Below are 16980 nucleotides of genomic sequence, written 5' to 3'. Positions count from 1 at the left end.
TTTATATTGTTCCCATCTAATCACTTATCTTCTTTCCTTTTACACCTTCACCTACATTGTAAGCTTAGTTTCCTTTGTGTTTATAATCAGAATAGTATCAGGACTATAAGGTACAAAAAAACCAGAACTGACAAACATGAAAAAAGCAACATGCGCATGAGTTTCACTGGTACAGTTTGAAATTTTTTCAAAATTTACACAAATACATTTTTTGAAAGATAAAAGCCATGAAAAAAGTAATGAAATTCTATAATCTGTCAACCTTCTGTTACTCAATCCTTAGATTTTTATTTTTTTTTTTCCATACAGTTCTTGACATGTATACAGGCCCTAATCAAAACAAGTAGTGTGAACATAAAGAAGGCTTTTCTATTATTTCCTTTGCAGTTTTAAAGTTTCTTCCAGTATGGCTGTAAGATACTCTGAGATACTTGAGATGGAAAGAAATAAGACATCTGAGTAATTTTCATATGTTATGACAAACACAATTTAGAGGCTCTATATTAACTGGCTACACTTCATGTTATAAAATTAACATGACAGCTACAGAAACAAGCAAATACTCACGCCCAAAGTGGTGTTCTGTCTGTTGTAGCCAGCAAAGTGAAGAACACTTTCAGTAGCCATAGCCAGTCCTGTATGCTGGGACAAACCTGATACCCAGTTCTGATGTTTGTTTAGGTACTCCTGATGCACCAAAAAACATTCGTTAGAAAACTACTATGCTTTTTCAAAACAAGGCAGCTCACAGGCAAACACTGTATAACTGCAGAAAACGTAATTACAGATGTATGTGAGGACAAGTAGAGACTGACTACCTCTTGTAGGTACTGCTCTCCAGCAAAAAAAAAATTAAACAGACAAACAAACAAAAAGCCTCATCCTAAATTTGCAAATAGAATACTTGCTTCATTTTGTAAAATGACTGCGTGAACAAGGTAAAACTTCAAATCTGAGATTCTTTTAAAATAGAACCACTTATCACAAAAGACCTTACAAAATGAAGTCCTTTGCATCAGCCTTGAGCATTCCTAGAAATTCTGTTTTCACCTCTAGGTAGACAGAATATTAGTCTAATCTGGACTACGCATCTTCTGCTACTTAGCAAAGAACTTAGATTAACAAAAACAGAAGACCACTGCACTGCAGTGAGACTTCTTGTTTACATAAAGTGTTGTATTTATTAATACATTACAGAAAGTTTTTGCTAAGTAGTTGGTAGGTTTTTTGTTTGTTTTTTTTTTCCTGAACCCTGCCATCTACTACATTCATGTTGAAATTAAGATCTACAGTTTACCATAGATTCATATATAACTTTTTTTTTTCTTTAATTAAAAAATAAACAGCAAGAATGGAAAAAAAACATGCTCCCAAGAAAAGACTTACAACCTAACTACTCATTTCAGTCGAGCTTGTATTTTAAGCTACCTATAACTAAACATTGATAGGCAGAGAATTATGACAAATTTTTAATTCTGAATTTAGTCTGGGATGATCTACTGTTTACAAACCTGTCACGTTAAAGATATTCAGGTTTATATCAAAGCAACAATTCTAGTTCTTCTCTGGCATTAAAATAAGGGAAATTTTAGTGAAACAAAATTTAAAATGGAGTTTGAACAGTACGAGAAAGTAAAAAACAAGACAACCTAATTCTAATTTTGAAGATCTACAATGATCAAATTCTTCCACAGAAACAGGCTCATTACCTGTAGATGAGATTTTGTAACAGAAGGAGCCCACTTCATTGCCTCTTGCAGAATCATCCCACAGCGTGCTGCAAAGTCTTTGACTATACTCTAGAATAACAAAGCAGCAACAACAACAAACATCAATGAATTACAGATTATTGAACAAGAAGCACTGATGTTAATGGTGTAATAAGTAACATCGGTACTAAGATGTGTCAGATAGTAATAGAGAACTTTACCTACAGAAGTACTGTCCTTTTAGAATAGCTCAGAGTAAGTCACATCTGATACAAAGAAAATCAAGCACCATTTAGGACTACCTACCTCTCTGGCTTCATGTGTGTCAGGGACAGTTATTCTATATGGAGCATCAGGAATGTCATAGTACGGTTGATCCTTGTGAATATCCTAATAAACAATAATCAGGCTTACAATAATCAAAACAAACAAACAAAAAGAAACATGCATCTTGTATTCCTGATAACACCATTATAAAAGAAACTTACTGCACTAAGAGACAGTGACAATGTCTGCAAAATGTCAAGCATAGTCTTCAGCACAGTTCCGCTCCACAGCAAGTGGGGAAATCTAGAGCAAGACCAGATTGGAAGGAAATTATTTTATTAAGAAATGGAGCTCCTCAAAGAGAGCTAGGTAAACTCATACTCTACAGAAATCACAAAGTTTGCCTTGGCTTACAACAGGCTGGCCCAATTCATGCTTGAAAGCTCTCTGAAAAGCAAGCTAAGTAAAGCTATTCTGCCAAAGAAGATGTTGCAGTTATTTCATGGGCACTTTGTTCTGCTCCATTCATGGGAATGCTAAGCAGACAGATACAATTTAAGCATGGATTCCAGAGACTGGATTAAAAATTAGAAGGTGATGTTTCAGCAGAAGTATCAGCCACTATTTTCCTTAATTGCATGAGTATTCACAAAGCAGACAATGTGAAAAGAACAGTGCGGTAAATTTATACTCACTTGTCTACCAAACCAGATAAGTACTTGTCTGCAACTCTCCTGATCCTCTTGTGAATGTGGTTAAAATTCACCAGTAAGAACTGAGCATGTCGCTCCAGCTCTTCTTCATTCTCTTTGGTTTTTGGCTGAAACACATGCCAAAGAAGTATAAAGCCAAACACATTCTCTTAAAATGAATAAGAACTTCTACATTAACTTTAAAGTTTACATGCTGTGTTACATACTTTATCAGCCATCATTGTCAGGAAAGCTTCAAACACCTTATCAGCAACAGCTATCACACACTGCATCATTCCTGAAGAATTGAGAGAAGTTACAGGTTTGATAAGAACCGAGTTTTCTTAATGCGTAACAGTTAAAAAGCACTCAAGTTTACCAAGACAGCATTAAACCAAGCTGTTCCAAAACAGAGTATTTGGCAAGAATAAAACAACAAGCAATCTAATGAATGAGGTTTTTGGGGTTTTGTTTTGTTTTGTTTTTGGGTTTTTTTTGTTTTGTTTTGGTTTTGGGTTTTTTTTGTTTGTTTTGTTTTTAATTGCTGGATTTGGTTTAATTTTGCATGCCCATAGATAACTTCCATGCATCTCTACTTGGTAAACTTACCAGATTTGTCTTTTTGAATTGCTTTATCCTCAAAATAGCAAAACATGACTTGGAAGCGATCTTGATCAGTTGAACGCAGTACCCTAGGAGAGTAATAGTTTTGCATGCTTTTTTCCCCTCTTTTATTTAAACAACGTCAACTCAAATCTATGTACTCAAACCACATGTTACATACAACATAAGCACAGTAATGATTCATTTCATAGTAACATTAAGTTTCTAATAAGTGTGATACTTTCATTTGTTTCTACATTCAACTAAACAGATCCAAATGTTACGAGGAAAAAGAAAGTCTGTCATCAAGAGAATAACTTTAACACTTTAGAAATAGGAAACCTGATGATAACGCACTTAATCTTCAGTACAGCTATTTTGACTCAAGATACTGATTCACATTTGCCATAGTGTCTGGCAAATCTGACTTGAACATAAAATTTTTTAAAAAAATAATCAGAAGAAAGGTACACACACACATATAAATATATATATATACCTCATGTACTCCAAACGGTAAACAGAAAGGAGATAAGTAGACATGGCAAAGTCCAACTTATTGATCAATGCTGACACTTCTGGAGGAGGATCCAAGAGATTTATTATGGTACTCCGCAATTCATTTAATTCAGCCTGGAGATGAATACATGCAGTTATGTGAAGTGGGAAGATTATATAAGTTTGTGTTCTAAAAATATTCACTTTTAGCTATTAGCCTTTTTATTTTTTAATGTTCACAAATAATTTGCCAGGATGCTTCTGTACGCAGACAAGGACCAACACGCTCTAACACAGCAAGTCAGATTCTTAGTATACAGAATTAAATAGAATACAGGAGTTAAGCTCGTTGCTAAAATATCTATTAGTTTCCAAGCAATTATATCATGTAGAAATACAGTTCCTCTAATTAATGTAATGTAATTTTGATCAATACTGAAATTGTTCAGATTCATAAACAATAGCTCTGAAATTTCATGGAACCGTTTCTTTGATGTCACAGAATTAAGTATCTAGGCACATGCGTACTTATGTATTATTTGGGAGCCAGAGACACCTTATGTGCTGCAGCAATATACTGCCACCATAAATAGCCTTCATGTAAATATCTATCCTGCAAACACTAAAGTAAGCATACTAGTAAAACACAGGAGAATAAAAGAAAGTTCATCTAAAATGCATTTATTTAAACATATCCTTGAAGTGAAAGTGCTGTTTTCTTCCAAAGCAGTTTCTTTTTTTTCCTCCCTACACTTTGAGTTTTGACTCTATCTGATATAGAATGGATGAAACTATTAAAAGGCTTCCATTTCCACAAAGACTTGATTTCTACAGCTAATCAAAATAGTACAGCTGCCAGCCTAAAAATCTATATTAACACACAGTAAAACAATCTTAAACATTTCTATATACTGCTGTCAAGAGTTGTGTAATAAAGGTATTTTTAATAAGAGTAGGCAGGTTAAATGCACACTCTGCCTTTGAAATACATGGTAATTCTTGGTTACTAAATCAGTTAACAATTGCTAACATTAAGAAAGGAGGGAACAGAAGAAACCAACTCTTACAGAAGTCACAGTGTCATTCTTCATGGCAGAATTGTACTGAAGAACAGATCTGAGTGGTTCTTTGCTAGGAAATGTGAGTAATGGAGACTTGGTGGCAATTTCACATACACCCTCATACCATTCCTCTGGCCAGAGACCTGGAACACAAATACGAAAAGTGGAGCAAGGGAGAAAAACAGTATTAAAAGACTCCCAAGGTTAATCAGCACTATCAAGCTCTGCACAACTTCCTTGAGCAAATTCTTCATACTCTTTAACACAAACATGATGATCCATGTTTCAAATATAACACACGTTTAAGTGATTCCAAGTGAAACTTCTAAAGAGATAATAAGTTTCTACTTCTTTTCCCTTTGTACTCCATGCATTTGATTTTCCATTTCAGGAACTTGGTGATCAAAATTAATACTTAAGTCACAGATAATTGCTGTATTAGCTTCAAAAAAAAAATAAAAAAAATCAGGCTCAAGGATAAGTTGCACTGTGCTGAATCTCATAGCTAAATAGAACAGTTTCCATCTGCTTATCAGAAGTTTAAATACAAGCAGCAATGTTTTTCTCTTCAAATTCACACTACCTGATCCTTCCACAGCAAATCCCATGAGCACTGAATACAACCAGAAGTCACGGAACAGCTTTTGCAATCTGGGCTTGGCTTCCTTGATGGGTGGCAAGCGTCTTGTGAGCTAACAGAGAAAAGTAAAATAAAATCAGAAATTGGTAACAATTAGAATAACCTAATCCCACGTGAAGGAATCAGCTTCTGTACTTCCATCTGCTATGATTTATAAAGGTAACGTTTTTTGTCACCTGAAGAAACTAATACAATATTACTAATGTTATACTGAAGAAAACTCTATTTTTTCTTAAGACAGCATAAATTCAAGATGACAAAGCTAACTTTATGTGGTTTCACACAGGAATACCAACATACTGATACAGTAATCCAAAGAGAACACCTTATATTAGCATACATCAATTGTAGAGAGGAAGAGACCACACAGTCCTTTAAACTGTGAGCTAAAGACAGCTTCATGAAGTTTTATTTTAGCACAGAGGAACTCAAACTCAAAATATTAGTCAAACATACTTCTGGTTGCTATTGTTTATTGGATTTGTGGAAATACACTGAGGCTCCAATTGGGGATCTTTTATTGTTTTCACCCACGCATACAGTGACATCAGTCCTGGAGAATTTACTATCTAAACAAGCAAGTAAAAGAACATCATTTTCAGCACATCTATTCAAGTTGTCGGATAGCCTTTTCACAGACAGCTGCTACCACTGGAGCAGTTTATACTCTCAAATAACAAGATGACATGGAATTCTTACAAATCTACACTGAAAATCTGACAGTCTTTTACTCTAAAATTGTTAGCAGCATAGACAACATTAAAAATAATAATAATAATTAAAGGAAAGCTTTACTGAACTGTGAGCTTTATCTAATACGACCAGATATTATAACTGTAGACTTCATCTATCTAATCTATACTGAAGAGATTTTTTCTAACTGCAAAATAATTCTGCTGTGGTATGAAAATGCAAAGTACTTCAGTAAAACCTTACATAAAGCTAATTCAGAACATATTTATCTTAGATCAGTCTGCCATTAAAAAAAATAACTAAAAATTCCTATACTGCAGTAAAATTAACCTGAGTCCTAGCTGGTGAACAGCACTGCTGGGCTGACAGCAAATGTCTGCAGCAGTCGCACAGTGACAGAAGTAGCCAGCCTCACAGACCCAGTGGCCCCAACCACATTTGAAGTGACATACAAATAGTAACATATCATCTCAGCACAAAACAGTGGTGACATGGTTTCTGCTAGTCTTAAACAGCCAAGTTTATGTGCATACTTGACTGTGAAACTTTACATACACCAATTTTTGCTCAAAGATTTTCCTCAAATATGAGCAAATAAGTACCTGCAAAGCCATAAAAGAAGTTCAACAAACAACAAACCAAGCAATCCAGCAGAGATCACTAGGCAAGGGAGGGATTTTGGCTGACGAAGTAAGTTTAGCAGTGTTTGGTTTAGAGAATGTTTACTTTGGGAGATACACAAAAAACTAGCATCAAAGTTCAGATTTAAAACTTGCCATTCCCCTCACTTGAGCTATTCAACACATCTTTTCCACAGTGGGACTTAAAGGTAAGCCTCATTCACATCCGTTATTTTAGGTAAATCTGACACAAATGCACATATACTGCATAGTATAGGAATGCTTTGTTTGTGTAGGTGGAGATGAGCACCAATTAAACTTTACTGAAGGTGAGAATTTAAAGTTGGGAACAGTACTGACAGCAAATTCTTGTATGGCAAAAGCAGAAAATATTTTTCAGTGGTTAATGGACAGAGAATGCCAGTCGAGAGAGAAAAAAAAAATAAAAAAATCACCTTTTTCTTTTCTGGGGGTGGGGGAAGTAATAAAAGAAAGATGAATTTATGAAGAAATGAGTTCTCCTGACTCAAGTCCTTTAATCACAATGTAAATCTTTCAAAATGCACCTTTTAGTGACCTTTCATCATTGTAAAGACAATTCATTTTTACATGGGATAATCACCCTTTTTTTAAGGTTTCAAGCTAATTACTTTGAGAGGAGAGTTCAGAAAATTAAGTCTTAGCTTAGTTACTTCGATCCTGTTAAGAGCCTGAAAAGTGCTGCAAGCAATGCTTTACAAATTTGTGCATCTATGCATTTTACTTCTACAGCTTCTTGGTCTATTTGCTAATTTGCAAAACATTTTACTCAACCTCTAAGTAAAATTTTACTTGCATCATATTCAACATTTTTTCCTACATTTTAAATCTTTGTGGGGTTTTTTTTGTTGTTTTTTTTTTTTTTTGTTTTTGTTGTTTTTTTTTCCTTTACTCAAACAAGTGCTGTGAACTGAAATTGATTTTATAAAATCACCAAATAACTTTCTAAAGAAGCACTGTCAAAAAATCAAGACCCTGGCATTCAGACACCCATTTTGCAGTGTCACCTGACACAGTTATTGTATGCTCGTGTATTGGTCTTTGATTACTGCAGGAAGAAATTAAACTTTTTAAGATTACTGTAATTACTGCAAGTCAGAATTATGGTGAAAACCTACCTCTTGTCAGATGAGTAAGGGTGACAGATTAAATTCAAATTATGTATCTAACATCAGTTCTTGATTTTGAAGTTGTGACAAAAAACAAAAACAAACAGCAATGCACTGCCCAGAGACAAAGAAGAGACCAAGCTCCTTTTTGGGAAAAAAAAAAGCAGGTTCTGCTGACATATACATATGTAAATATGTACATTAAATATTATTTTATATATATGTATATCAAATATTAATATGTATATTTAATGTGTACAGTAAGTGAAGATAGAAATCTATCATCATGGTAACACTAAGACTGGAGGAACAGTTACAGACATGAACTTAGAGGATTTCACACAATGAAGAAAACAAACAACTCTGCATATTGTGCAGTGCTGCATAAAAGTAGAAACTAAGTAAGAAGCAGATTCAAGAATCCAAACGGAAGAGGCAGACAGATGTACCACAGTTGTAAAAAGTGAGCACACCCATGGAGTAACACAGAAGAAAACAAACAGGCCAGAACATTTAAATACTTTACACGCTGCTGTCCCACTAATAGCATAGTGCAGATAAATGTCTACAGCCCAAACTTCCTTTTTTTTCCTCCATCAAATTTCAGCAGCACTGTTCCAGAAATTCTCCTTTTTTTTTTTTTTTTTTTTTTTAAATAACACAGTCAGTAAACATTTTAAACAATTCTATTTTACACATAAATACATCAGCGTATTTCAGGTAATTAATTTGTCATCACTGGAATATGTCAACCACTACTTAAGCAGGAACTCAACCAATTATCTAACAGGATGGAGACATTATGTATACAAGAATGGTCACCACTAAAACAGGTTACCTATCTACTTAAGACAGATAAATGCTGTCGAATAAAGTAACTGCAGACTTTGTGACTTGACAGAATCCACCGAAGACCTAAACTTACGGAACAGAAACAGACAAAATTCAATTACCCTCTTTCTTCCAACTTTGTTGTCTTCCAGGTTTTCAAAATGAAGTTCCTATTTCGTTTGCTTGCTGTGGCTGTCATCATAACCTCCACGTTTTGTGGAATCAAGGATTTCAGTGACCATTTTGAAAGCCTCAAAGATGCACATACACACGAAAATGGAACCTATGAAATGCCAGACCTACCACTGGAGTTCCACAGAGAAAACACTATCACCAATGACTTGATTCCTGAAGAGGAGGAGGAAGAGGATTATCTAGATCTTGACAAGATATTGGAAGATGACTACAGTGACATTATAGATGCTGCTCCACACATAGTTTCTGAAGTTCAGCAAGGAAATATTCTGGAACTTTTCCAAGGCAAAACCAGAATCCAACGTCTTAATATCCTCAATGCAAACTTTGGCTTCAACCTTTATCGTAGTGTAGCAGACAAAGCCAACTCCTCAGACAATATTCTCATGGCTCCTGTTGGTATTTCCACTGCAATGGCTATGATTTCCCTGGGTCTGAAGGGTCAAACTCAGCAGGAAGTATTATCTGTTCTTGGCTTTGAAGACTTCATTAATGCCAGCACTAAATACGAGCTCATGACTGTACATAACCTCTTTCGGAAACTCACTCACCGGCTCTTCAGGCGCAATTTTGGTTATACTCTGAGATCTGTCAATGATCTTTATATTCGAAAGGACTTTTCTATTCTTAATGATTTCAGAAACAATATGAAAACATACTACTTTGCTGATGCCCAACCAGCTGATTTTTCAGATCCTAACTTCATAACCAAAACCAATCAACGCATCTTGAAGCTGACCAAAGGATTAATAAAGGAAGCTCTTGTGAATGTAAATCCCACAACACTTATGATGATTCTTAACTGCCTTTACTTCAAAGGTAAGCAACCCCAGACTAAACTTAAATAGACTCTATAGCTCAAAATAGACAACTAATTCTCTCTACAAAAACACTATTATTAACCCCTTAGTTTGCATGTTTCTGTAACACATCAATGTTTTAGTTATGCCCTGAAATCATCACATATTGTAGTAGGACAGCAAGAACTTAGACAAATGCTTGTAGTCTAAAAGTGAGACTACAAAACATACATATGCAGAGTAGCCTCAGAAAGCATGGATTCTGTAGGAGTCTTTTGTACTGAGGAAGTACTTTATGTGCAAGTTAATAGATTCAGTTGTACTTCAGGTTACTGACTTCACTGAAACTGCAGCGGTTGATTTCAGTTAAAACATTTAACATTCCTGAAGTATTAAGTATTCAAAGTAACGACTACAAAGACTTAAAGTACATATTTTTTATGTGATCAGATTGCAGTCCTTGTCAGGGAGTCTGTTCAGAGGGCTGAAGACAATAATCAAAACATTCTTCTAAAATTAAAAAAAGAACACATTCACTTCTTGGAGTGTTTCAGAAATTCAGCATGGCCTGTCTGCTGCCATGAGCTCCTACCTGCTCTATGCTCCATTATATACTGAACAATAAGAAATAAAAATATATACACAATATTAACTTTAATATTAATTCTTATTTTCAATTTCTTTACACTTCAGTTTACCGTCTGTGGTGAGATTTTCAACTTTGGCTATTTGCCTCAGGTTGAAAGTTCACAATTTTTACTTTATTATATTACTATATTAAATGAGGAAAAAAAAAAAAAAAAAAAGACAGGAGGTGCAAGCAAAAGGGGAACTGAGGAAAAAGTCAAAACCTGTTACTGACTGTGTAAGATGAAATCTGATACAAGTAAAGTAGCGCATCAGGAGGGAAAGAGACATTACCACAAACTGATAGCAGGGTTTTTGAGTACAACATACTGCTTTCCATAAAGGAGTTTCCTTTCTCTCATTATGTCCCTGCTTCCTGAAAACACATACTTAAAGTCTCTCTTCAATCTGTATTCCCAGCATTTGATTTTCCAACAGTGTTCTTCCAGCTTTACACAAGGAACCTTTTTCACTTGCTTGCAAGGCATTAATTGCCTTGAATAATGTTGCTTTCCTCTTTAAAAGACCTGAAGCTGTCAATGAGCATAAAATCCAAATAATCCCTATTTCAAAATACCATCAGAAATAAAAACATTTGTATCCTTAAATACATATCTGATGATAATTACTTGTCATAACAAAAGTGTAGATTTACTATCCATTAAAATACCCAGGAAAATAATAAAATTAAAAAAAAAAAAGGATTACACAAAACAGATGCATTATTTTTCATGATGTAGTCGTATTTTAGAACAAGACATTTTAAATGCGTACTGTGAAATGAGTAAGCGCTTGCACTATCTCAAAAAACTCTTCTGCGGAGTCTTGTTAGTATGAGTTACCACTGTATCTGCTGCTGAGGATTGTAATTGCTAACTCATAAAACAAAAAGCAATCAATTCCATATTGAGATGTCTTATCTTACAGTAACAGTCTCCTGGTAATTCCGTTTCAAGTGAAATAACTTTTCAAAAGCAGGTTCTACTCCTTGTGTACCCAGTCCTTTGAGAAATCACTACATTTTGTCCTCATCTTTCAAAGTACAACATTTATGCTGTTTGTGTCACTGCAAACAAGCTGTACTTAGCCTTCAAAGCCAAGAAACCTTTGTGTATTCTCGTGTATACAGAGAGGCTCAATACAAGAGTCATTGAGCAACAGTATAGCTCCAGATACCAAGAACTCTTAAATTTCTCCTATGCAAAATCCATCAAGAATTAATTGGAAGCTACTCAGTCTTAGTAAGAAAAAAGTTTTATCTTGGGTAGGTATCCAGCATACATCTGAGACCTATTCTCTGCTCCTCCTATCAGTAGGAGCCAGTTATTTTAGCCATGGTAGACCACAGCAGCTTTTGATGACTGAAAAATTTTAACAGGTTCAAAATTGCGTCTAGTCGTGGATACAAGGAAAAAAAACAAAACAAAAAAAAACCCCTACTAGTGAAGACAACTGATTGGTTCTGTCACCCAGATGGAATCCAAAACATCATCCTGGGAGGATTTTAAAGTTAATAAAGTTGGCACAGTGCCAACTGGAAGACTACATGCTTCCTGTTGGAGAAATTGTATGTTATACCAAGACAAACACACTCACCAATGTTAATCCAAGAGAAAGTTTTCAGCTCCCCTCTTTTACTAGGAAGAGCTGATAGACTGCTCCCGTCCCTTAGGAGACAACAGAACTGCTGAAGCTCCCATAACCCTTAAAGGCTTTGAGTCATTACCTAGACCCATGCCTGTGCATTCTGCTCCCTGAAGAAAACCAGACAATGCTTTCTCCTGACAACTGAGGCAATTTAATCCATTTTATATTCCCTTCTCTTCAGAATAACTACAGTCTGACGATCACTTTTGACTGCTCCTAACACATCAAGAAAACATCAGAATGAAAGTCATGCTCGAGGCTTTTTGTTACCACACAGTCAACTTAAAAGTCAAATTAAGGGGCTCAGAATCATTTACGTCTACTTTGAAAGGCTAAAGTTAAGTCTGTAGTCTATCTACACAGTTGCAGTCATACTCCCCACATATTTGCTTGCCAATGACAACCTAAAATCCAAAACTTCAACAGGAAGTACCAGTAGTCCTATCTCCACTACAAAATTCTAGTTTTGTCTGTCTTTTAAGAATGCTCTTAACAGAGCTACAGCTCTAAAGAGAATAAAGTACAACTGCTTTAAAAGGCACTATTTTTTTTTTTATTTTGTGTGTCTGGTTGGTTTTGGTTTTGTTTCTCTGTTTTTCTTCTTTTGATTTGTTTATTAAAATAACAATCAATAAATATTTTGGAAACCAAATGAATCTACACCATCAGGGTTTGAATCATTTTCTCAGCTGCAAAATGTGTTGAATTGCATTCTTTGAGAATAAATTACATGACCAAAAGCATGCTGAAATTGAATCAAACGGGATCGTACAATTAACCAGTAAACATTCAAACTATTCAGAATGTCTTAAGAAGGTATTTTTATTGGCTTGGACTGATTACGTCAAGATAATGCCTTCAGCATATTATCTTTGAAATACTGTGCAAAATGAAAACAGCTATTACATAGCTTGATACATTAATAACATGGCTGATGCAATGTCAAGTGGTTTACATCTGATTATATCTTTTAATTTCTAGATTCCTGATAGAAGAGAAGGGCACACAAAGCCCTTTCACATACCCAGTTCATGTTTTACCTCTGTAATTCAGAACATTAAGATCATATGAATATTAAGCTGGAAATTTTAAAGACAAATCTTACCAAGTTGCATTAAAACTTGTGTTCTCATTCTGGCTTAATTAAAATTAACATTCACCTATAGCAAGTCCAAATTCACATGAATGAAAGTATAACGTATACTGTTACTCTGGGAATATTTTTCTAAATAAGGATATTTGCTTTTTTTTGTTGTTGTTTATCTCTCTTCTGCATTACCAGGAACGTGGGAGAACAAGTTTCCGGTGGAAATGACAACCAAGAGAAGTTTTCGACTGAATGAAAAGCAAACAATAAAAGTTCCTATGATGCAGACTAAAGGGAACTTCCTAGCTGCTGCAGACCCTGAGCTGGACTGTGGTGTGATCCAGCTCCCATTTGTGGGGAACATCAGTATGCTGATTGTACTTCCACACAAGCTTTCTGGCATGAAAGCCCTAGAAAAGCAAATAACCCCTCAGGTGGTGGAAAAATGGCAGAAGAGCATGACAAACAGGTATCTGCAGAAAAATATGTTTTGTTAAAGCCTTACTATACATTCCTGGTCATATTGACAAGGGAAAGTAGGCAGCATAGAAGATAACATACTTTGACTTAAAGCATTCAGCTCAAGCTTAATGCAACTTTTATAGGTGTGACAAATCACCAGCTACGAACCCCAGAAAATTTCAGTTCATTATAAGCACACTCAATCACATGACAAAATGCTCAGAGCCTATATACTATATGCACAACCGAAGTAAAGCATCATGTCACGCTGACAAACTAATAGTATGTTAATTAGTAAGAACAAAGCTTAAAAATTATTAATACCTAATTTGTAACAGTAAAAGCATGGTACAAGTTCTTGTATTATTTGTGCCCTACTTTTTAAAACAAATACATAGCAAAGAAATTATGCAAAAATGTGTTTTCTCAACAACTTTCTGCATTTTTTGTTTTTATTTTTACTAGAACCAGAGAAGTAGTTCTGCCTAAATTTAAGCTCGAGAAAAACTACAACTTGATTGGTTTTCTGAAATCCATGGGAATAGAAGAGCTGTTCAGTGAAAATGGCAACTACTGTGGTGTATCAGAAGAGAAAGTCTCCATTGACAGAGTATTTATACTTCTCCTTGCCTTCACCTCCTTTCTGATTAAGTGATAGCATCTGAAAACAAAGCACCATAGTAATAATTCAGAGTTTAATAATCTAAAATATTATTTTATATAGTCTTTCTTGGAAGACATAGCGGGGGTTGTGGGATTCTCTGTATGTCCTTGCCTTTTTTTTTTTCCTTAAGATAAATATGTTTAATTAGACGTCAAACTTACGGAAAGTGTTTTGATTGATAGGTCTGTCAGAAACAGGGCTACTCAGAAGCCAAGCCCAAACAATTGCTGCCTCATGGGAGCTACAAGTAGGGGTGTCACAAAAAAGCCATGAGCAGGACATGGCTTCGTTGGGAGGGAGAAGGCTTTGAGCACATCATTAGCGTATAATGAGATCCTCCTTTTTTATTTAATTTTTCACAGTTCAATCATCAAGGCACAATAACTGTGAATGAGGAAGGCACAGAAGCTGGAGCAATAACCAACGTTGGATTCATGCCTCTTTCTACTCAGATTCGCTTTATTGTTGACCGTCCCTTTTTGTTTCTGATCTATGAACATCGTACCAGTTGTCTTCTATTCATGGGTAGAGTTGTCAACCCTGCCAAGCCTTAAAGCAGAGACCACGACCAATGTATAATTATGCATTAATATATCATAGAAGTATCACAAAAGGCAATTTTCTTGTCATATTAGATAATACAAAAGCCATTGGTATTATATCAAGTATGTATAAGAAGTTCTATGTGAATGGACTCGATAGCAGATGATTTGACTGCAGTGTTAGTACAATGTATCAATACCGGTATATTAAGAAATATCTCAAAGTAACTTACTCTGTGTTTTACTTATTTCACTCTATAAAATGTAATCAATAAAATATGAAGACTATCTGGATTCTTGAAGTTCAGATCTAAGTTTTATTGTTGGAATACCTATTCATAATAAATAGGAATAAGAAAATCCTATGTACCTGACTGGCATTAGAAATGTATGTCTCTCCTGCATACTTTTACATACTTTAATAACAGCAGGTGCCAGGGTTCTTGCTTTTGCTTGCACTATTTAACATTCAGCAAACCATGCTACTGACCATGAATTTTACAGGTCAGCAGAACAAAGAGGAGACAGCATCTTGGTGGAATTAAATCTTAATGGATCCACTACCTTTCCCTAGTCTGACTTAGTTGGTTTCAACACAGTTCTCTGATCTCCACCCATAGAAGCAATTTCAGAGTTAGGACAAACAGGTAACTCCTTAGAATACCTTATGTATTGTGTGCAGCTAGCAAAATGGTCTTTTGATCAGTTCAATGTCACCTAATTTTCTCTACAAAAATTGATTTATAGCAATCACAGTGCTAGTTAAGAATTCAGATGCAATCTCCATGCTTAATTCAACAGACAAAACCTTTCAAGTCACGCACTTAGACTGTAAACAAGTTTGTTCCACATCTGAAAAAGTGAAGATTTGCCTGCACACTGTAAAATATTACTACCAACCTGGTATCAGGAACAGAGTTACACCTTACATACAAGTTACTAAAGCCCCTGAACATGCCCATGTCATACACCTTCCTTTGCATCTTAACTTCTAAAACATGTGTCTTTCAGACCAGTGATTTTTTTTTTTGTTATATCCAATATCAAATATCATATAAATCTAAGTATATTTGTATTACAAATTTCCCTAATGTTAACAAAAAGCTGCAAAAAGAAGCCATAAACTAACACTTAAAACAGTTTAAGGAGTAAGACAGCTCTTTAGAAGGTGTTTTTCAGTATTAACTTACTGATTGCATGTTACTGACATTTGTAATTTTTCCATCTACTACATTTATTTGCCCCATACATAAAGTCATTTTTAACAGAATAGCCAAAAAAATTAACATCAAACTAAAAACCCAGATGCTTCTATTTCTAGCTTACGCTGTGCTTATTCAAAAGTCAACACTAGGAACATACTTCTTTGCACTAAAGTTTCACTACACATATCATTATAATTTATGTAAACATTTCACCTTGTTTATTTATATTAAAAAGAATAAATATTCACATCCCAAGTATAATCAGTGTATCACAGATTAAATGAGCTAGAGGATCTGATCTTTTTCCTCTTGTCTCTGCAACCTAAGCAACCAGAATTATTCAAGGAAAGATGTCAAGCATAAAAGCAAATCAGCTACTGCTCAATCCCACGCTCTTCATACATTGTGCAAGAAAGTCAAATATTTGCTTCAACAACCATAATGTAACCATTAACTCTTGCTACATATTCTGGCACTGACTCTATTTAAAGGTCACATTAGTTAAGGAAAATGCAGTTTTCACTGGAAAATGCAGTTTTTTAGGAAAAAAAAAAATACATTAATAAGAATGTGAAACAAAACTAGTTCCATAAGTTTTACATTAAGTCTCTAACAAAACACTAATCTTTCTTTTTTTGCCTCCATTATGTAAGGAATGATCTTGCACTATAATCAGTGATGACACTACCAATCGCTTAACTGATAAGTCAAAAATACTACCCTCTAGATTATACATCTCAACATAAGATCTGCTACTTCATTCAAAAGCTAAGCAGCTATTGAATAGTAACCTGAGACATTTACAAATTCATTTCTGCAAATCTAGGATTTGGTTATGTTGGAAACTGATGCAAGAAATGTAGGAAGGTTCTAGGTAATCAGTGCTAATTTAGGGCTCTCTTCCTGGAGAAATTACAGTAAACACTGTGAGTGCAAAATATGAAAAGCATGATCTCCTTAACAGATGTACAGCAAATTACAAATAGGCA

At 34.9% G+C, this 16980-nt stretch overlaps 2 protein-coding genes across 20 annotated transcripts in view; one reads left to right on the top strand and one right to left on the bottom strand.

Annotated features, from left to right (window-relative positions):
* Positions 1–16980, bottom strand: part of PI4KA (phosphatidylinositol 4-kinase alpha) — a 51379-nt gene that overhangs the window by 17825 nt on the left and 16574 nt on the right. For all 19 annotated transcript variants that reach the window (XR_014949009.1, XR_014949010.1, XR_014949011.1 and 16 more), the window contains 10 exons: positions 5414–5522; positions 4837–4973; positions 3771–3904; positions 3278–3360; positions 2896–2966; positions 2672–2796; positions 2198–2279; positions 2016–2099; positions 1710–1799; positions 568–687 (listed from right to left, as the gene is read on the bottom strand). Coding sequence is in view for 9 of the 19 variants with exons in the window: in XM_015877547.3 (XP_015733033.2) it covers positions 568–687; positions 1710–1799; positions 2016–2099; positions 2198–2279; positions 2672–2796; positions 2896–2966; positions 3278–3360; positions 3771–3904; positions 4837–4973; positions 5414–5522 (1035 nt within the window). In the remaining 10 variants the exon portion in view is untranslated. The remainder of the gene's footprint in view (positions 1–567; positions 688–1709; positions 1800–2015; positions 2100–2197; positions 2280–2671; positions 2797–2895; positions 2967–3277; positions 3361–3770; positions 3905–4836; positions 4974–5413; positions 5523–16980) is intronic.
* SERPIND1 (serpin family D member 1) lies at positions 6959–15151 on the top strand. Its single transcript, XM_015877543.3, has 5 exons — positions 6959–6992; positions 8915–9776; positions 13314–13587; positions 14046–14190; positions 14607–15151. Exons 2-5 carry the CDS (start codon positions 8924–8926, stop codon positions 14796–14798), a joined length of 1464 nt encoding a protein of 487 aa, XP_015733029.1. The 5' UTR covers positions 6959–6992; positions 8915–8923; the 3' UTR covers positions 14799–15151.

The sequence above is a fragment of the Coturnix japonica genome, chromosome 9, assembly GCF_054131305.1.
Source record: "Coturnix japonica strain WE chromosome 9, WE-NBRP24, whole genome shotgun sequence".
Classification (NCBI taxonomy): domain Eukaryota; kingdom Metazoa; phylum Chordata; class Aves; order Galliformes; family Phasianidae; genus Coturnix; species Coturnix japonica.
Note: the sequence above shows the minus strand (reverse complement) of the source record. Positions and strands in the feature narration are given on the sequence as shown.

Coding starts and splice junctions, on each gene's coding strand:
- SERPIND1 (XM_015877543.3), top strand. CDS start 8,924: ATGAAGTTCCTATTTCGTTTGCTTGCTGTGGCTGTCATCATAACCTCC. Junction 9,777..13,313: donor TAACTGCCTTTACTTCAAAG/GTAAGCAACCCC, acceptor CTGCATTACCAG/GAACGTGGGAGAACAAGTTT. Junction 13,588..14,045: donor CAGAAGAGCATGACAAACAG/GTATCTGCAGAA, acceptor TATTTTTACTAG/AACCAGAGAAGTAGTTCTGC.